We start from the raw sequence: 22345 nt of genomic DNA, 5'->3' as shown, positions 1-22345 counted from the left end.
ACTGTGCTTTATTTTATGGATGTTGGAAAAACCTTACAAACATATCTATATACCGTACTCAAACCTTCGCACACTGTTTCTCCTATCGAAATCCATATCAAATGAATGGAGCTTTTGGTATGGCGACTATGTGGTGGCAATGGCAATGTTTTAAGCAAAATTATATTTATTTTTACATTTTAATTGCATATGTAAATTTTTTTTTTGCTTTTATTATTTGCTTTTTTATAAATATTTTGTGTGCATTTTTTTACGAGAAAAAAAAAATTAATTAAAAAAGATTTGTTGCGCTATGTGTGCTGGAGCTTGGTCAGGTCTGTTTATATGCATGTCCGGTGCTATACAGATACTGCACTCAAATTCGGTTATGTCATTAATTTTTTGATTGGCAACAAGGAAATTATTTTTATTAAAAAAAATAATATTTCGTGTAATCCAATAAAGCGAGCACAGTGTGGTCAGTACAATTTGCGACATTTTTTCTATTTGTCACATATACTTGCAGAGACATCAGCTCACAGTTCTTGTTCTTAAATTAGCCGTTGGGCATCGTTGTGATTCGTCGAACATACACTTGCGCCAAATTAGAATCGATATCTCTCTTGAGATTAATTTTACAAAAAGTGTGGCGAATTAAAATACAATGACTGTAACATAACAATTTTCAATTAAAATTTGACTGACAGTTTTCAAACAAAAAAAATCAATTTTAAGTAAACTGTAAACAATATTCGAAGCATTTGTTATTAACATAACCGCTTAATAGGCATCGCTTGTCGCAATCTGTCCGTATAAAATAATTAAAATATTGAGGACTACACGGTTGAGCATGCACAAGGAATCCAGAGGACCTTGTCCATTTATATGCGATAGGAAAGGGCAAGTTGCGACTGCGGTCATCCGGACCAATCAATGAAGCACATTGTGGATGAGTGCGTGAATAGGAAATTCGCGGGTGGCATGACAGGCTTGCTTAGTTTGGACGAAGGTGCCACATAGTGGCTCATGAACCTTGACTTAATGTTGTGACTTTTTGTTAATATGACGAAAGGAAATTTTATTTTTAATTTTCTGATTTAAAGATTGATGTAAACCGCCATACAATAAATAAAATAAAATAGGAAAGGGCAAGACAATTTTACATTCAATCCATATGTTTTCATAAATCGAATACAATGAATGTTGGCGAGTTGCTGTTGCTCATAGTTCGCTGGCACAGTTATATCACCATCACCACAGTACAGTTTGTTCTCATTAAGTAAGCATAATTTGAGATATTTTAGAGTTTCAAAAGTCCCCAATGTTCCCAGTTAATTAAGTACTTCCCAGTTTATGTTTTGATGTTTTTTGCGCATGCGTCGAACGTCGCGAATGCTTATTCAAATTTTGCGCCAAATTATTATAACCAAAAACAATAATTGTTGACGAAATGTTCGCAAAAGCGTTGAGGTTATGGCTCTTTGGATGGTATCGTTCGTTGTATGCTTGTCAAAAAACGGTTTAACCGAACGATTGAACAGACCTATTATGCCACTTATATTGTGTGACAGGGCCATTAATTGACTTGGAACTTCGATAACTTTTAAGGCTCTCAAAGTCTCGAATATGTTGCTAGAACTCAAATTGGGAATTTGTCTTAAAATTGTCAGATTATACCAATGCATCAATGGGACTAACGACGACGATCGAGAATTCCCCTGCTATTAAGCTCAACGTAATTAAATCTAGATACCGTTAAGTTCTACCTGATTCAATTTTAATCTAAAATGTCATTCGTTCAAGATCATCTAAATTTCCTAATGATTCATCCACATTAATTCCTTATACTAGTTTCGCTTCATCATTTTTTTTCCATTCGAATTATTTATTTATTTACATTCATACCAACACTGTAATTTCAGATCCCCAGATACAAGCAATACAAACTCGTTGATAAATAAATACAAAAGTTTAAGTAACCTTCAATTTTCATGGTGCATTTATATTCTCAAATACACCTTTCGTAATGTGTTTAGAGTCGGTTGTACGTCTATTTCGATAGAATTTCCACAACCCATTCCATTTAACACCCACTTCATTCAACCTCGTTCAACTATATAATATCCAGTGAAAGACACAAACACATAACAGTGCGGTGGGAATATAGATTTAATCTCGAACACAATATTCTATAGCACAACAATGTAGGACATAGGAAACTCTATAAGTAAAATATAGCATGCGGCACAAGATTAGAAAATTTAGGGTAAACAAGGGGATGATACACGTAATATATTTACAGTTTGTAATATATTAATTAACTGAATAGGCTCTAGACTATATCACATGTTAGAATTTAATCGGGTTAAATTTGTGAAATAGATTGTTGTTTTCGGTGGTGTGTTTTTATTAAGTTGAAAGCTAATAGAATTTCTTATATTCGTTCGATGTTAGGTAATTAACGCTTAAGATACAGTGGGTGTCATTGAAATTACCCCTTCTTTCTGAGAACGTAGAAGTGTGTGTTTCTCGGCAATTAATGTTAAATCGAGTGATTGGTAAGTTGAATAAATACCAAAATTGTCTGTTTGTCACAGAAATTGGTATTTAGTTGATTAGGTAATTTGTGCCTTGAGGTTTGGAATTGATTCGTAATGGAAAATGGTCGATGATTTTGAATCATTTAGGAAGACTTCTTTTGACGGTGTTTTATCTTACAAATGAAATTATCTTCGCCTTTTTTAGCTTCAAAATTTTTTCGGGTTTACATAGCTTGAGCATTCAGTACACACTTACTTTGGCACAACTTAAAACGTTAAACAAAGCTAATACATTGTGTTCGACTTTTGAATTTTATTTACTGATGCATTTTTCCACTGTCTGTCTTTTGCTATGCTTTCGATATTCTGTCATAAATTTTTTTATTTACAAATATGTACCGTTGCTGTCGCATTTCGTTTATTTATTCACATAAATTTCCAAAGTAACAAAACTTCAAATATGTAAAGTCACAGTAGTCTTCTAGCTCAATTCCATCACGAACATATATAGGTAAAAAACCCCTTATCTTTCCTTGACATGTATGTCAAATAAAGTTAAGCTTCAAGTTATTCAAAATTCACTTGTTTTGTAGAACTCATAAATAAAAACCCGAAAATATCCTTTCTCGGCCATAAAACTTTGAATATCCTTGCGTCATGGCTGTGTGGAAGCTTACATACATTTAGCATATAACGTTCCCGACCTGTCGATATTTTTTTTTTTGCGATTCGAAACAAAAATTTATGAAATAAAATTCCCTCTGTATACATTACGATACACAGTCAATACCCCAATGGGCTCAATTATATAAATCAAATTTTACACATTTTATATTTCGTATATTTGATACACCCATTTTCCATTCTTTGCTTGTTTTATGCATAAATCGTATGAAACGATGAGTGGATGAGTTAGCTTCATGTGAGTATGTGTTTTTCGGATGGGAAAAATAGGATTTTTTTTGTCTGAAAACTGTCGAAAAAAAAGAAGAAATATTTAAACAAAAATTGGGTGGGTGTGGTTGGATTGAGACTATTTTACGATATTAGGGAACTAATTCAAAGCGCAACATTTTCATCAAGCAATATAGCTGTGACGCAGTCACTTGTCACTCAGAACACGTAAATAATTTTTCTCGAATCATGTTGTTTGTAATAATCAGAGAGATGACATATATTTTGGGATGTTGAGCGGCCGTAAATTTTCCGAGCAAAGAAAGAGCTCAGGTGGTCAGCTCATCTCCCCACTGCCGTATAGTTAATACAAACACATTGTCAAGCGACGGTGATTGTTGTTATGTTTTAGTTCAACATGCTTCGAGTAGCTACCCAGCGCTGTTTAAATAAGCGTGATTTGATCAATACACGTTTGTTTCAAACTAGGCAGGAAAAAGGTGAATCCATGTGGATAACTTCCATTATCAGTGATTTCACGTTCACGCTCTTCTGGGATTGTACACAGGCGCCAGCTCTTGATTTGTCACGGTCACGGTTGAGCTGCCGTATTATCTCTCTGTTCTTTATCATTATCAAAAAGATCATCAAATACCGCATGTATTTACAGTATTGTTCCCATTATACTCGCAACCGCTGACCCAAAATAAAATCGCAATTAAATCTACTACAAAAAAAAATCCATTCACACGACTTAGACCCTGCAATAAAAAACGGTACACTCACCGAAAAGTTTCACAGAAAATTACGTTGTAATTTGACTTCCAAAATACACACCCATCTACTTCCTACTGCCACTTTTAATTAATTTGCCTGACTGTTTGCTATCTATTATACAAAAAATTTTCCTCCATTTAATTTTCTTCCATCTATGCCAATAAAACTGTATATATTTGTGTTATATTTAGCCACACCAGCATCGTCCGTAAACTGCCAACATTCTCACCCTTTCCGCCGAATATACCACCTTGCACATCGACCCTATTTTTATTTTAAAACATTTTGTCTGAATGTACGTACATTGTTATGTATACAATACCACCGCACAAGTGCTATACTATTGTGAAATGTACACACAAAGTACAAAGTTAAAGGAAAACGTGGAAAAAAGTGAAATATACTTTGTGATGTGACGCTTTTTATTTTCTTCTTTAAGGGCTTCATAACATCCCTTTGCTCCCGATGTTGTTGGTGTAACTATACACCTATCTGATGTTTTGTTGAGTGGTATAGAAAAAAGACTGAACAAGCATTTTTTTCACTCGAGCTGGAAAAGTTTTCGTCTCTGCATGAATTTTCTGTTATATTGTTTCTATCACACTAAATTCGAAAAACTAGAATTTTATTCATTACGATATGCTTTGTAATTTGAAAGTGACCTGGTTGGAATCATTGAGAGGTGTTTAAATAAGTTAACCTGAGCGATTTTATCAGGCTAGCAATTACATAGCACTACCATTGATTGATAGTATATTACTTCCGAGGTTCCAAGTTGTGTATTTGATAAGTGGGGTGTTACAGCCCGACCCGAAGGGAAGGGCTGTATTCCCCACTTGTCAAATAACAACTTGGAACCTCGTAAGTACAATGCTTTACGTGATTAGGCAATGTAAATGAAAATGAAACATGCCGTAACACGTAAAAATATTTATGTCGAAAAAACTTTTGTTTCCTATATTAATTAATATTTTTACTATTTTCCAGGGGCCGCCTTCACAAGGACCTATCAAATTCACAATAGCAGACACACTAGAGCGAATAAAAGAAGAATTTAATTTTCTACAAGCTCAATATCATACGTAAGTGTTTGCATCTTAGTTTCACATCTTTTTACGGATAGAATTGCTTAATTATAGTGCTACAAAGCTTCGCAACGACAAAGCAACCGCAACGACAAAGTAACAATTAAGCTTGAAAGACAAAAAACTGAGAAAACGGCGACGGTTGTAATTTGTAAATGTACTCGTTAAAGAAGTGTACTTCAAAAAAAGACTAATTGCTGTAAGCGGTTGTTTGTTGACTGATTTTTTACTACTATCAATGGGTTCCCACTTAACGTTTTCAGCTAGAAGTAGATATTCGAGGGACGATCATAAACCTTTATTAAATGAAGGAACTGCTGCTATTTTGATATACAGTTACAGTTATCTAATTACGCCAACGTGGACGCGGGGTTTTATTGACAAATGACAATAATTTCTGACTTGACACCAAATTCTTCGTTAAGTTGCAGAGAAGATAAGTTACAAATAATGTACAGGTCCACGGCAGCCTGGTGTAAAGTTAGAAATTAGTGTTAAATTGATTTTTTGAAGAGTTCAACATTTTAAAGCCGTAATAAGCGAATGCTCATAATCCGATCGATCGAGTTGAAATATCCTATTTTCTCCCAGAGGTGGTCATGACGTTTTTCATATGAGCATAGTGTGATTAACCGTTTCAGCGGGAACACATAAAAAGGAATTCATATACTATGAGGTTGTCAAATCCACCTACTACGAAAATGTATGAAACTGTCAGATTTTTTGTGTGCCATCCGCATATCTGCATCTGCATGACCCCCTCAAATGTACAGCATTGACAAAAACAAAAGTGACAGTTCGATAGAGAAAAGTTATATTTTTCGCCCTATCAAGAGGCGAGAAAATAAGACACACTTTCTACCCTGAGCTGTCATCAGACAAAGCGGCAACAAAACTTCATTCTCTCATGAGTAACTAATGATGAGTTGAGAAAATAAGGTCAATCACACCGCACATATGAAAAACTATTGTCAACATTGAAGTATGCGTTTGTGTGTCTACTTTGGTAAAAACGAGGCTGCCCCTGATTTATTAAAACAAACGAATAATTTTTTAGGCTGGCGAACTTATTGCATGTGTCTTATATGTAAATGCACTTAAGGAATCAACCTTGTGGTCAATTTGTATTCATGACATCATACCGAAAGATCTTAATTCAATCTCAAAACTCCGAATTTTTGCCACGCTGTTTCTCATATTCTCCTACCAACCTCAACTTTTATTTCCGTTACCATCTGTGTTTTCGATGTGTCTTCTCAACTCCCGGTGTAAAACATCACTAATCTGTGTTGAAATTATTCAAAAGCAATTACATCGATCGATGTACTTACCTCTAGTTCAATTTGTTTGTTCATAATTTGAATTTGTAAAATTTCGCAATCACACATTATTATATACACACTTTAACAGGTTATGGATATACCAAATTAAATGTGTAATTTAATTTAATTAACTGCAAAAACGTATAGCGCATATGCGATTACACTCTCGTATTGCTATTATCTGGTGTAATCATAACAAAATTTAATCATTACCATTCAATATATACATATAATACCTGTGCAGATATATGATAACGCATTGCACGGCTGGTAGAACTGATGATAATTATTAATATTATAATTAGTGATGTTTAACGAGTTAATTACATAAAAGTATTAGCATAGAACTACGAGTAAATATTTTATGAATGTTGTCGTCACGCTGTGATGTAAAATGGTGTAAAGTGTTTTTTTAATCGGATCATTGAAAATATTTATCTTTTTTTTGCAAATTATTTTGTTTACAATTATTTATCAGGGCATTTACGTGCTTGTTGATTTCCGATATTTATTTTAAAACAAATGTAATGAAGCGGTGACGGTTTGTGACATATGAGATTTTTGAAGATTGTTTAGCTGGCGTTTCATAATTCCAAAAAACTTTCTCAAATCATTTTGAAATCGCGGAAGTTTTGTTAAAAATTTGGCTAAGAAAATCTTCGAAAATCATCTTTGCTCGATAACTTTACCAATAATTTTTGGAGCAGTAATAGTTGACTCCATTGATGGAATTGCTTCCCGCGTATGTGAGTTTATCACTCTTATTCTAAAATTATGTTTCAAATTTTTATTTACAGATTGAAACTGGAATGCGAAAAATTAGCGAATGAAAAAACCGAAATGCAAAGACATTATGTAATGGTAAGTGATAACAGTAAACTTCTTTTAAGTAATCGACCTACTTACTATCCCGTTTAACCTTTACGGCTAGTCATCAGCTATATGACATTATTTATCGGATGGTATGATACAGATGTTGAATTGAAGTGACAGATTTTATATCAAACACTAGGAGGCGCCTTATCCAAATGAAGTAACAGACTTTTATGATTGTGTGGCGATACACTCATCATTTATAGAACTATTTTCCATTATGTTTGGGTTATTGTGTTTATCAACAAAGCGGTTAAAGGATGTCGGCTAAAGGGCACTACACCTACAATGGAAAAAAATGTTGTTTACAGTCGTTCTTTTGTCTGCAAAAGCTTTGAAGTGAGGTAAACAACAAAACCTTTACAAATGGGACGACCAGCAAAGTACAAAAAAACTCTGTACACACACACAAACAAATTTATTAATTGTTTGACTTTAGTAGTAAACAAATTTCATCTCTATGGATTCGTACCTCAAGACCTGCAACGAAAAACGAAATAATTGGATATCGTGCTGTTAGATATATGTGATTATGTCGTCCAATCTTCAGCTCAAGCACAATTTTCTGTTAGAAATTCGACATATGATTATTACAGAGCCGATTTAACCGCGACACGAGCACATACTGTTTACATTATACGCTACATTTGATTCATGTTTAATTTAAAATTTATTGCCTCTGATTTATGAAGTCCCATTGAAACTATTTGTAAAATATTTATTTTATGAATCGATCATTTATTTCTGACTTTATTTAGCTTAAAATTTTGTTAAAACAGTACGTACATGACTTGTGTGTAGTGAATTATATGTATTTTATAATAAATCAAATAGTTTTGCCTTTCCTAAACAACTTCCACTATGGAGGTTGTCTGAGTGCATATCACGATTTCACGAGATTTCTTGCTGTTCTGTTTGTTTGTTTATTTATTTATTTTTAACATTTGGTTTATTAGTAAGATTATGGGATATTCAGAATTGTTCCAATAATTAATTACTGCTCTGGGTAAAGAAAGTAGGTCAGAAAAATGAAAACAGAGCGGCAAATGTATTTTGCATGCTTAATTTTGATGTGCAGGAGCTATTGATACAAACTATAAATTAGTCTTCCGGTACTCAGAATCTCATTTGTAACATTTCTAAAAAATCAGAAGGAATAGGTTTATGGCCAATACCTCATAACTGAACAGTCCAGAAATGACTGTTTCAAGCGTCCTCACTTGATCATTGTAGATTGTTTCATTATTGTCAACAGTGGCAATAATTTTCGTTTTCTAGGCCTTTGTAAGAATTTTAGCAGTCAAAAAGACCACCAGGGTAGTGTCAACTTTGGTATTGGTATCACGTCGCTAAAACTCATCAAAACTCATCCCATGACCCCGCTGAGACGAGACTTTCCGAAAATCTTATTTGAAAAAATTTATCGAGTCTCCGCCAGCTTGCGTTGCACCCATGGCTACGGTCCGAGGCAGCAAACGCGGTTGAAAATCTAAAAAGTTTTGTGGAACGTTGTTCAAGGCTGTTTAATAATATCCAAAAATATCAAAGTTACATCGAAATGTCAATAGAACTCCATGCAACCCCTCACTCTGTGTACAGATAATAAGTTTAACAATAACCATTCTTGTCCTCAAAGATGTCTTCTTGCAGAGCGTGTACATTTTCCTTATTGGGGATCATGCATAAGTCCCCCATTCGATTTCATCGCGATTTTTCTTTAATCGTGGAACATATGTGTCCCTATATTTGCTACCTACAGAGCTGATGGGATTTATTGATGTTCCCTAAAATCATAAAAATATCTCGAAAAATATTATTGAATCGAAATTTACTTAGCTAGGGGTCTTTTCTTTAACAACGTACGGTAAACATAACCGTATGCCATTTCATAAAATCATATCAAACAGTTGACTTATATACTTCTTCATTCTTCCTGTATAAAATTCTATTCAAAAATTTATGAAAGTGATTTCTTTTACATCCTTTTGAAATAACAAAAGCTCAACAGAAAAGAAAATATATCTTCAAAACAGTAAAGTAAGTCCTCCTTTGCAAAAAAGAAAAATCGAAATGGGATGCAAAATTTTACTATTTGTTCGCTATGAAAAATGTTGTTAAGCTTCTGAGACAGCATTATTACTTACAATTCCTCCTCCTACATTCTGCACAAATGGAAATATTCACAGAAAAAAAAACATTTCTTTTCCAATATTCCGTTAAGCATCTGTAAGAGATCTTTTCAAAGAACAATAGCACAGCACAGCACAAATAGATTGTACTTAAATACTGAGAATTTCTATTAATTTTATGTAAATGATGTTCATGTTACCTGTTCAAAAGCTCCAGTGAGTAAACAAAAAAATCAATTAAATCATTTAGCACAATTTTATAGTTAAGTAGAACCCCGATTCCGTTCAACAATATAACGATTCATTACACAGTTTTTTTTCCCACCCACACAAATTCTCCATACACAAACCACCCCATTTCTCATTTCTATGCCTTTCGATGCTACTTACCTTTCAACAATTTCCACCACCCATTTTACATCCATTTTACCAAAAGAATTTCCCGACACTCTCACACCCTAAAATATTGTAAAAATTTCAGCCAAACTTCATACCATTTTATACTTTTATACGAAAAACCCGAAGCCGAAGTATTACAAATTCTATGTAAATTGAACCCTATAATTTCGCGTTCGCTACACCTCACTGTATAATTTAATACAACACCATTACAAAGTTGGCGATGATCTTCATTGCACAGATTAATTTTGTTATAGCACTAAAAGATGCCGACTCAATGTTGAATGACGGAATTGAGAATAAATTGGGTTTTCTTCGGTATGAGGGAGATGGGATCGGGTGGTATAACTTTTTGTGAATCTACGACGATGATTTTATTTACGTTTTGGTTGTTCGTTGTGTATATCTATATATTCATTGTATAGGATATTTGCTATAGGTAATATGATGAAAACTGATGAAATAATTTATCTCTTTCTGCATTCTGTTTTTCACATTCCCCATCTTTTGCTTTTTGTGAGTGTGTTTTTGTCGGGGTTTGTTTTTTTTTCTTTGTTCGCCCTTGGGTTATGTATTTGGGGTAAGAATTTTTTTGTGCTCCCTACAAAAGCACGCACAGTGGAATGGAGCAATCTATATAGGTATCTATATAAATATTATGTTGTTAAATATCCCTTTTGTCATTTGCTTTCTGGGTAAATGTGTATATATGAAGAAGCACTGTATAGATTAGCGCTGTATTTTTTGGGGTGGAAATTTATTATGTTTGCTAATGATTTAATGTTTTATTGATTGTCATGGAAATAAATACAGCAAAGTGATTATTGTGTCTAAGAAGTATTGTTTAATTACAAGAAAATCACATTGATGAAAATATTTTACGGGAACGATGGTGAAACCGAATGTAATGAATCCTTGTGTGTGAGAGCTTTGTAGTCAGACTGCAGTTAGATTCAAATGTAGTATCTATGTTATACACCAAAGGGGAAGATGACTCAACGGTATATATAAAATAGTGAACCAATTCTAGCGTTACTTAGTTACACCATGTAGATTGTATGACCTAGAATGTAGGTGCTTCGCATCCATAAAATATGAGAGTATGTCTTTCCTTCGATGTGGTTGTGTGTAAATTATAATGTCTTATGATTCAGTTGAAACAAAACTCGTTTAACAAATATGAAATTTAACTTTTTAACTTCTATTTAAAAGTTCGTAATTGAGTGTAGAGGGGTGTGTATATGGCTTAGCTAATTAAATGTTTAATTACATTTCCCACTTAGTTTGGATGTAATAACTTTTATCAGGATCTTACTATTGAAATTGTTGGGAGAGTTTCTTTTTGATAGTTACAAAGTAAAGACTTTCCGTTGCTGGATTATATCATGTGGATTGATGTAAAGACACAGAGGGGGAACTAAGTATACATTGGAATTGGCTTTCTGTGATTTTTTCTGATTTTATTTAGTTTCTTCATTTTGCCAGACATCGCGACTTCCTGGGTTCTCATGATTTTGACGATTGAGAAACAATTTTGTATATGGCACTGTTGAGATTAAAAGACTGTCTATTCAATCAGTCAAAGTGACGTTTAAAACGGGTAACCATAATTACGTGAGAAAATAGTCCAAATTCTTGTTTTTCTTATCTCAACTTAACTGCCTTATTAACTTAACTTGCCTTATTGAAAGAGAATTAAGAAAAAATAACAGATTTGCTGATCATTTCGTTGATTACTTTCGTTTGAAGTTTAAAACGTCAGTTTGACAGATGGAATAGACCGACTTTTGATCCATTCTGTCACTGTGAGAAGTACGTAATGAAGAGCCTCAGACCGAATCACCAAATTCATAAGAAAATTGAATAAAATCGAAGTTTTACTGTGGGTGACAGTGAAGAACAGTTTCCCCCTTCGAAAGAGACTGTAACAAAGCGAAAAGATTACTACTCATTTGCCAATTCCCATAGTCTGAGCGCTCAATAATGAGTTTTTATAATAAAACTAATTACACAATGTTCAACGTCATAAACCGGATTTAACTACATCGGAATGATAAAACATCCTGACACCCACTCACCCTCTCCACATAACAATCTTACAGAGAAACCGTATCGTTGCACAATAATAAAGTATACATTCTGTAAGTTGCAACTTTCGATGATTGCTAGTCGACAAATGTAAAATATTTTCCCAAGCAAAACCCGAAACTCTGTATACATATCTGGCTGGAATTTATTCTATAGCCGTATAATACGGGGTATAGCTCATTCGAAAACAAATCCAGCTAAAGAAGATATTATTCATCTGACTGGTTGAACAGACTTATAGTTTCGAAATGATTTTCTTATAACAATTTATACGGCTGCCATTTCAAGTGGAATTTTCTTTGCTTTTCATGTTTCCCATCTTATGCAGCGAGTATACACATTCGTTTTTCTTTAATGTTGTATGAGTGTGCAATATTATGAAAAGCATTTTCATCCTTTGTTGTGCTCAAGCATTGTAGCGACATTGTACTACAACGTTATGTACACTTGAAATATTTCGCATCAGTATAATCTGCGAGTATATGATAATACTTATACGCCACTCATAAAGATGATGACTCTACATCTTTTGTTTGGAGGTAGGTAAAGTTTATATGCGGTAAGATTTATATTAATGGCGAAAGGGAAGAGCGATGGAAAATGTGATATTTTGCAGTTCTGATTATATAATTTCTGTAGTAAAGAATGTGTATATTATTCGGTATGGGGTTATGGAAGACTGTGTGAGGATGCGATGAATGGTAAACATCAAAATACTAAAAGCATGGTGGGAAGTTTCATGCACATCAATTTAATGAAGTTTGTATGAATGTTTTATGCACATTGTGTGTTGAATAATTATGGTTAAGTTTGAGAGTGTTGATATTTTGCGGTAAAGTAATGAACTTATATACATGTTGTATCCAGAAGTTTCACAGAAAATCGACAAAAGTGTCGGTTTCCAGACTTTTCGAATGCTGCGAACAATAAGATAAATTTACCATCGAAGTATGAACATCGAAATAAGTGTATCAGTATGGGAAATTTATGATCAGTCAGAAAGCACGGATATGTACGTAAGTGGTTTTCGATGTAAAATAATTGAGATAATTACAAACTATTGCAGAAATTCGAATATTGATGAATTCATGTAGTTCGTGTATTTACAAATGAGTACACTACAGTCCATAAACTTTAAAAATATTTGATTTCAGTATATTTAGCTAATCCTTCTGTCACATCTTTTGACAGCTTTTTACGTTTTAGTACGTTTTCTCTCCCAGCAGCAAAAACCCTATCCCAGTACAAAAAGTATATCGAATGCCGCAAATGCATTTAAAAACGAACATTCGTTGAAATACTTTTTTATCACACCAAATCTTTATCATTTTATACAAATATGTTCATCTTTATAATAACACAACATCGGTGATTTGCATGCAATTTAAACAAAACCAAATCAATTGTTCATGTGTTACATTTACATTATGGAAGAGGAATGTCTTATTCTTTATCCAAATTTGTGCACAGCTAATTGTGTTTTTCTTTCTTTGTTTAACAAGTGTAACTTTCTGCAATAAGTCACTAAATAAACATTTCGATAAACTACAAAATAATTCAATAATATTGTATTATGGCTTGCCTACGTCTACGATATGCAAATTTATTAAATTTTTGTGGACGAAAGAGCGACGCAATCTCAATAAACTAAACAGACATCTGAAACAAATTATGATCGGATCTACTACCCTCTCGTTTTCATACGTTTTGTTCATTATTTCATTATTGTTGCTTGACATTAGAGATTTTTTTTTTCATTGTGCAAAAGTCAACCGACAAGAGGACAGCGAATTATAAAACTTGTTCGTCAATTTGTAAATTTTAATTTAATTTTTGTGCTTTATTGTGACTTTGATATCAATTTCTATCAGTATTTTCGAAATTAGTTCAGCTAAATGCAAAGGAGTTGCGTGTTCAAATGTTGGATTTGTTGTATTAAATCAGTAAAAATGTTTTCTGTTTTGATCGTCTACAATCATTGTTTGGAATATTCTGTTTCGAATAGTTAACAATATTATTAACCAAGATGGCTCAGTATGTTTCTCAATTCGTCGGTCCGAAAATCAATAAATTGAAACAACTTTAAACATTTTGTGACCTTAACGCCATAATATCAGCTGTGGCTCAAAATATAAATACAAAAATCAAATTAGAATTTCTTACGTGTAGTCGAATTGACTTCAGACATAATTTTGTCATTTCGCTTGCACGTAAGGTGCGAGTTTTTTTAAAAGGAATTTTAACGTGATCTTATGTGTTTAAAGATTGAATTAATAGCTGATGTGTTATGTGACAATAAAGTCACGAAGCGTCGGAAAATGTTTCAATTTTGGATATTTTTGATCGACAAATCGAGAGACATGAAACCTCTAAAATGTGCAATAACTATTCGGTATAAGTATTACCGCTGTGCATTTTATATGTGATTATGATGGCCAATAATATTGATGATGTCTCTAATATCTGCAAGTTCGAACAAAACGCCTTTACGTTGCAGTTTGTAAATGGATGAATTCCCTAAGATGAAACAACACGCCTTTTACGTTTCTCTTCGTAAATGGAATTGTACAAACGCCTTTATGTTACATTTCGTATAAGGATGAATTCCCAAGGATTGTACAAAAATACTTTACAGTAAAGGCTTTACGTTACATTTCGTAAAAGGATAAATTACTAATTGATAAGATTAACAATAAACAGATTATCATTAAGAAAAAAAAATTAACAAAATGTTTGTTAAATCCTAGCGATTTTTTGATTTTGATTTTTTGGTGAGATTTGGTGACATCACAAAAATTCGCATCACAAAGATCCGCACTGACTTAAAACACCTCTTTGTCTTATTTTGTCATAAATTGTTCACTCCTTTTATTTGATTGCAAAGAAATTTTCAGAACAAACAGAAAGATGCTTTAAAGAGGAGGTATTTCTTGTCTACCTCTTGAATAAAATTTAAACTCATGTGAATACGGCCGCAAAGCTCACAGTAGTTGAAATTTTCTAGATTAAAAGACTTTTTTAGCAAATAAATCTACTGAATTGACCCGATTTGCTCTAGTGCAACTAATGTGTTTACGGCCCTCGCTTCGTTCTGGCCGCAAAGTTCACACTCGTTGATTTTTTTTCTAGCATAGACAGCAAGAAATCACTCATAGAAGTCTTTTCAGAACAAATCATAGATTATTGATCCATCATTTTCCATTAACGTTAACTTCGTTAGTAATTTCAGTTCTGTCGAAATTACTCCGTATGATAAGGAGACAGAGCCATCACAAATTTCATTCTTAGTCGAATAATTTTTTTTGTTGAGGATTATTCAAGCTATCGAGCAACAAGCAAGTCGAACTTTGATGTGAGACAAGATATTGCGTTGCGTGTTTCTGTCTTTTTTACCTATGCATAAAAAATGCATATAAATCGACGACATATTTTCATGGTCGGCAATTTTGTCAATTTTAATTTTGTTTACGAGATCCCAAAATTGATTCTTCCCCCGAAGTAATCCATGAATCGTCTGTATTCAATTCTATTTGCATTCAATGCAACACTTTCAAAATGGATCTTATCGATATAATTTTAACATTTAATGAATTTTGTAGGCGGATTAGCTCAAAAAAGACAATTTTTCTTTTAAATAATTGCGCCAATATATTTCGTCTTTAGTTCAAACATTTAAAAAAAAGTCAAAAATGTAAAAACAACTGATTTTGTCATGCAAAAATATAGATAAAAATTGACAAAATTGCCGACCACGAAAATATGTCGTCGATTTATATGCATTTTTTATGCATAGGTAAAAAAGACAGAAACACGCAACGCAATATTTGTCTTACAAGCAAGTCGAACTTTGATGTGAGACAAAATATTGCGTTGCGTGTTTCTGTCTTTTTTACCTATGCATAAAAAATGCATGTAAATCGACGACATATTTTCATGGTCGGCAATTTTGTCAATTTTAATTTTGTTTACGAGATCCCAAAATTGTTTCTTCCCCCGAAGTAATCCATGAATCGTCTGTATTCAATTCTATTTGCATTCAATGCAACACTTTCAAAATGGATCTTATCGATATAATTTTAACATTTAATGAATTTTGTAGGCGGATTAGCTCAAAAAAGACAATTTTTCTTTTAAATAATTGCGCCAATATATTTCGTCGTTAGTTCAAACATTTAAAAAAAAAGTCAAAAATGTAAAAACAACTGATTTTGTCATGCAAAAATATAGATAAAAATTGACAAAATTGCCGACCACGAAAATATGTCGTCGATTTATATGCATTTTTTATGCATAGGTAAAAAAGACAGAAACACGCAACGCAATATTTGTCTTACAAGCAAGTCGAACTTTGATGTGAGACAAGATATTGCGTTGCGTGTTTCTGTCTTTTTTACCTATGCATAAAAAATGCATATAAATCGACGACATATTTTCATGGTCGGCAATTTTGTCAATTTTAATTTTGTTTACGAGATCCCAAAATTGTTTCTTCCCCGAAGTAATCCATGAATCGTCTGTATTCAATTCTATTTGCATTCAATGCAACACTTTCAAAATGGATCTTATCGATATAATTTTAACATTTAATGAATTTTGTAGGCGGATTAGCTCAAAAAAGACAATTTTTCTTTTAAATAATTGCGCCAATATATTTCGTCTTTAGTTCAAACATTTAAAAAAAAGTCAAAAATGTAAAAACAACTGATTTTGTCATGCAAAAATATAGATAAAAATTGACAAAATTGCCGACCACGAAAATATGTCGTCGATTTATATGCATTTTTTATGCATAGGTAAAAAAGACAGAAACACGCAACGCAATATTTGTCTTACAAGCAAGTCGAACTTTGATGTGAGACAAAATATTGCGTTGCGTGTTTCTGTCTTTTTTACCTATGCATAAAAAATGCATATAAATCGACGACATATTTTCATGGTCGGCAATTTTGTCAATTTTAATTTTGTTTACGAGATCCCAAAATTGTTTCTTCCCCCGAAGTAATCCATGAATCGTCTGTATTCAATTCTATTTGCATTCAATGCAACACTTTCAAAATGGATCTTATCGATATAATTTTAACATTTAATGAATTTTGTAGGCGGATTAGCTCAAAAAAGACAATTTTTCTTTTAAATAACTGCGCCAATATATTTCGTCTTTAGTTCAAACATTTAAAAAAAAGTCAAAAATGTAAAAACAACTGATTTTGTCATGCAAAAATATAGATAAAAATTGACAAAATTGCCGACCACGAAAATATGTCGTCGATTTATATGCATTTTTTATGCATAGGTAAAAAAGACAGAAACACGCAACGCAATATTTGTCTTACAAGCAAGTCGAACTTTGATGTGAGACAAAATATTGCGTTGCGTGTTTCTGTCTTTTTTACCTATGCATAAAAAATGCATATAAATCGACGACATATTTTCATGGTCGGCAATTTTGTCAATTTTAATTTTGTTTACGAGATCCCAAAATTGTTTCTTCCCCCGAAGTAATCCATGAATCGTCTGTATTCAATTCTATTTGCATTCAATGCAACACTTTCAAAATGGATCTTATCGATATAATTTTAACATTTAATGAATTTTGTAGGCGGATTAGCTCAAAAAAGACAATTTTTCTTTTAAATAATTGCGCCAATATATTTCGTCTTTAGTTCAAACATTTAAAAAAAAGTCAAAAATGTAAAAACAACTGATTTTGTCATGCAAAAATATAGATAAAAATTGACAAAATTGCCGACCACGAAAATATGTCGTCGATTTATATGCATTTTTTATGCATAGGTAAAAAAGACAGAAACACGCAACGCAATATTTGTCTTACAAGCAAGTCGAACTTTGATGTGAGACAAGATATTGCGTTGCGTGTTTCTGTCTTTTTTACCTATGCATAAAAAATGCATATAAATCGACGACATATTTTCATGGTCGGCAATTTTGTCAATTTTAATTTTGTTTACGAGATCCCAAAATTGTTTCTTCCCCCGAAGTAATCCATGAATCGTCTGTATTCAATTCTATTTGCATTCAATGCAACACTTTCAAAATGGATCTTATCGATATAATTTTAACATTTAATGAATTTTGTAGGCGGATTAGCTCAAAAAAGACAATTTTTCTTTTAAATAATTGCGCCAATATATTTCGTCTTTAGTTCAAACATTTAAAAAAAAGTCAAAAATGTAAAAACAACTGATTTTGTCATGCAAAAATATAGATAAAAATTGACAAAATTGCCGACCACGAAAATATGTCGTCGATTTATATGCATTTTTTATGCATAGGTAAAAAAGACAGAAACACGCAACGCAATATTTGTCTTACAAGCAAGTCGAACTTTGATGTGAGACAAAATATTGCGTTGCGTGTTTCTGTCTTTTTTACCTATGCATAAAAAATGCATATAAATCGACGACATATTTCATGGTCGGCAATTTTGTCAATTTTAATTTTGTTTACGAGATCCCAAAATTGTTTCTTCCCCCGAAGTAATCCATGAATCGTCTGTATTCAATTCTATTTGCATTCAATGCAACACTTTCAAAATGGATCTTATCGATATAATTTTAACATTTAATGAATTTTGTAGGCGGATTAGCTCAAAAAAGACAATTTTTCTTTTAAATAACTGCGCCAATATATTTCGTCTTTAGTTCAAACATTTAAAAAAAAAGTCAAAAATGTAAAAACAACTGATTTTGTCATGCAAAAATATAGATAAAAATTGACAAAATTGCCGACCACGAAAATATGTCGTCGATTTATATGCATTTTTTATGCATAGGTAAAAAAGACAGAAACACGCAACGCAATATTTGTCTTACAAGCAAGTCGAACTTTGATGTGAGACAAGATATTGCGTTGCGTGTTTCTGTCTTTTTTACCTATGCATAAAAAATGCATATATAAATCGACGACATATTTTCATGGTCGGCAATTTTGTCAATTTTAATTTTGTTTACGAGATCCCAAAATTGTTTCTTCCCCCGAAGTAATCCGTGAATCGTCTGTATTCAATTCTATTTGCATTCAATGCAACACTTTCAAAATGGATCTTATCGATATAATTTTTAACATTTAATGAATTTTGTAGGCGATTAGCTCAAAAAGACAATTTTTCTTTTTAAATAATTTGCGCCAATATATTTCGTCTTTAGTTCAAACATTTAAAAAAAGTCAAAAATGTAAAAACAACTGATTTTGTCATGCAAAAATATAGATAAAATTGACAAAATTGCCGACCACGAAAATATGTCGTCGATTTATATGCATTTTTTATGCATAGGTAAAAAAGACAGAAACACGCAACGCAATATTTGTCTTACAAGCAAGTCGAACTTTGATGTGAGACAAAATATTGCGTTGCGTGTTTCTGTCTTTTTTACCTATGCATAAAAAATGCATATAAATCGACGACATATTTTCATGGTCGGCAATTTTGTCAATTTTAATTTTGTTTACGAGATCCCAAAATTGTTTCTTCCCCCGAAGTAATCCATGAATCGTCTGTATTCAATTCTATTTGCATTCAATGCAACACTTTCAAAATGGATCTTATCGATATAATTTTAACATTTAATGAATTTTGTAGGCGGATTAGCTCAAAAAAGACAATTTTTTCTTTTAAATAACTGCGCCAATATATTTCGTCTTTAGTTCAAACATTTAAAAAAAGTCAAAAATGTAAAAACAACTGATTTGTCATGCAAAAATATAGATAAAAATTGACAAAATTGCCGACCACGAAAATATGTCGTCGATTATATATGCATTTTTTATGCATAGGTAAAAAAGACAGAAACACGCAACGCAATATTTGTCTTACAAGCAAGTCGAACTTTGATGTGAGACAAGATATTGCGTTGCGTGTTTCTGTCTTTTTACCTATGCATAAAAAATGCATGTAAATCGACGACATATTTTCATGGTCGGCAATTTTGTCAATTTTAATTTGTTTACGAGATCCCAAAATTGTTTCTTCCCCCGAAGTAATCCATGAATCGTCTGTATTCAATTCTATTTGCATTCAATGCAAACACTTTCAAAATGGATCTTATCGATATAATTTTAACATTTAATGAATTTTGTAGGCGGGATTAGCTCAAAAAAGACAATTTTTCTTTAAATAATTGCGCCAAATATATTTCGTCTTTAGTTCAAACATTTAAAAAAAAGTCAAAAATGTAAAAAACAACTGATTTTGTCATGCAAAAATATAGATAAAAATTGACAAAATTGGCCGACCACGAAAATATGTCGTCGATTTATATGCATTTTTTATGCATAGGTAAAAAGACAGAAACACGCAACGCAATATTTGTCTTACAAGCAAGTCCGAACTTTGATGTGAGACAAGATATTGCGTTGCGTGTTTCTGTCTTTTTTACCTATGCATAAAAAATGCATATAAATCGACGACATATTTTCATGGTCGGCAATTTTGTCAATTTTAATTTTGTTTACGAGATCCCAAAATTGTTTCTTCCCCCGAAGTAATCCGTAAGAATCGTCTGTATTCAATTCTATTTGCATTCAATGCAACACTTTCAAAATGGATCTTATCGATATAATTTTAACATTTAATGAATTTTGTAGGCGGATTAGCTCAAAAAAGACAATTTTTCTTTTAAATAATTGCGCCAATATATTTCGTCTTTAGTTCAAACATTTAAAAAAAAGTCAAAATGTAAAAACAACTGATTTTGTCATGCAAAAATATAGATAAAAATTGACAAAATTGCCGACCACGAAAATATGTCGTCGATTTACATGCATTTTTTATGCATAGGTAAAAAAGACAAGAAACACGCAACGCAATATTTGTCTTACAAGTAAGTCGAACTTTGATGTGAGACAAAATATTGCGTTGCGTGTTTCTGTCTTTTTACCTATGCATAAAAAATGCATATAAATCGACGACATATTTTCATGGTCGGCAATTTTGTCAATTTTAATTTTGTTTACGAGATCCCAAAATTGTTTCTTCCCCCGAAGTAATCCATGAATCGTCTGTATTCAATTCTATTTGCATTCAATGCAACACTTTCAAAATGGATCTTATCGATATAATTTTAACATTTAATGAATTTTGTAGGCGGATTAGCTCAAAAAAGACAATTTTTCTTTTAAATAATTGCGCCAATATATTTCGTCTTTAGTTCAAACATTTAAAAAAAAGTCAAAAATGTAAAAACAACTGATTTTGTCATGCAAAAATATAGATAAAAATTGACAAAATTGCCGACCACGAAAATATGTCGTCGATTTATATGCATTTTTTATGCATAGGTAAAAAAGACAGAAACACGCAACGCAATATTTGTCTTACAAGCAAGTCGAACTTTGATGTGAGACAAAATATTGCGTTGCGTGTTTCTGTCTTTTTTACCTATGCATAAAAAATGCATGTAAATCGACGACATATTTTCATGGTCGGCAATTTTGTCAATTTTAATTTTGTTTACGAGATCCCAAAATTGTTTCTTCCCCCGAAGTAATCCATGAATCGTCTGTATTCAATTCTATTTGCATTCAATGCAACACTTTCAAAATGGATCTTATCGATATAATTTTAACATTTAATGAATTTTGTAGGCGGATTAGCTCAAAAAAGACAATTTTTCTTTTAAATAATTGCGCCAATATATTTCGTCTTTAGTTCAAACATTTAAAAAAAAGTCAAAAATGTAAAAACAACTGATTTTGTCATGCAAAAATATAGATAAAAATTGACAAAATTGCCGACCACGAAAATATGTCGTCGATTTATATGCATTTTTTATGCATAGGTAAAAAAGACAGAAACACGCAACGCAATATTTGTCTTACAAGCAAGTCGAACTTTGATGTGAGACAAAATTGCGTTGCGTGTTTCTGTCTTTTTTACCTATGCATAAAAAATGCATATAAATCGACGACATATTTTCATGGTCGGCAATTTTGTCAATTTTAATTTTGTTTACGAGATCCCAAAATTGTTTCTTCCCCGAAGTAATCCATGAATCGTCTGTATTCAATTCTATTTGCATTCAATGCAACACTTTCAAAATGGATCTTATCGATATAATTTTAACATTTAATGAATTTTGTAGGCGGATTAGCTCAAAAAAGACAATTTTTCTTTTAAATAATTGCGCCAATATATTTCGTCTTTAGTTCAAACATTTAAAAAAAAGTCAAAAATGTAAAAACAACTGATTTTGTCATGCAAATATAGATAAAAATTGACAAAATTGCCGACCACGAAAATA

At 32.2% G+C, this 22345-nt stretch overlaps 1 protein-coding gene and 1 long non-coding RNA gene across 6 annotated transcripts in view; one reads left to right on the top strand and one right to left on the bottom strand.

Moving 5' to 3' along the window:
• Positions 1-22345, top strand: part of LOC119067592 (protein groucho) — a 141776-nt gene that overhangs the window by 49724 nt on the left and 69707 nt on the right. For all 5 annotated transcript variants that reach the window (XM_037170693.1, XM_037170716.1, XM_037170704.1 and 2 more), the window contains exons 2-3: positions 5178-5272; positions 7395-7458. In XM_037170693.1, coding sequence (XP_037026588.1) covers positions 5178-5272; positions 7395-7458 — 159 coding nt within the window. The remainder of the gene's footprint in view (positions 1-5177; positions 5273-7394; positions 7459-22345) is intronic.
• LOC119067629 lies at positions 11740-13454 on the bottom strand. The gene is made up of 2 exons (XR_005085977.1): positions 13401-13454; positions 11740-11801 (listed from the first exon to the last, which is right to left on the bottom strand). It is a non-coding gene; the product is annotated as an uncharacterized LOC119067629 (long non-coding RNA).

This window comes from Bradysia coprophila, chromosome II, assembly GCF_014529535.1.
Source record: "Bradysia coprophila strain Holo2 chromosome II, BU_Bcop_v1, whole genome shotgun sequence".
Taxonomy (NCBI): Eukaryota; Metazoa; Arthropoda; class Insecta; order Diptera; family Sciaridae; genus Bradysia; species Bradysia coprophila.
Note: the sequence above shows the minus strand (reverse complement) of the source record. Positions and strands in the feature narration are given on the sequence as shown.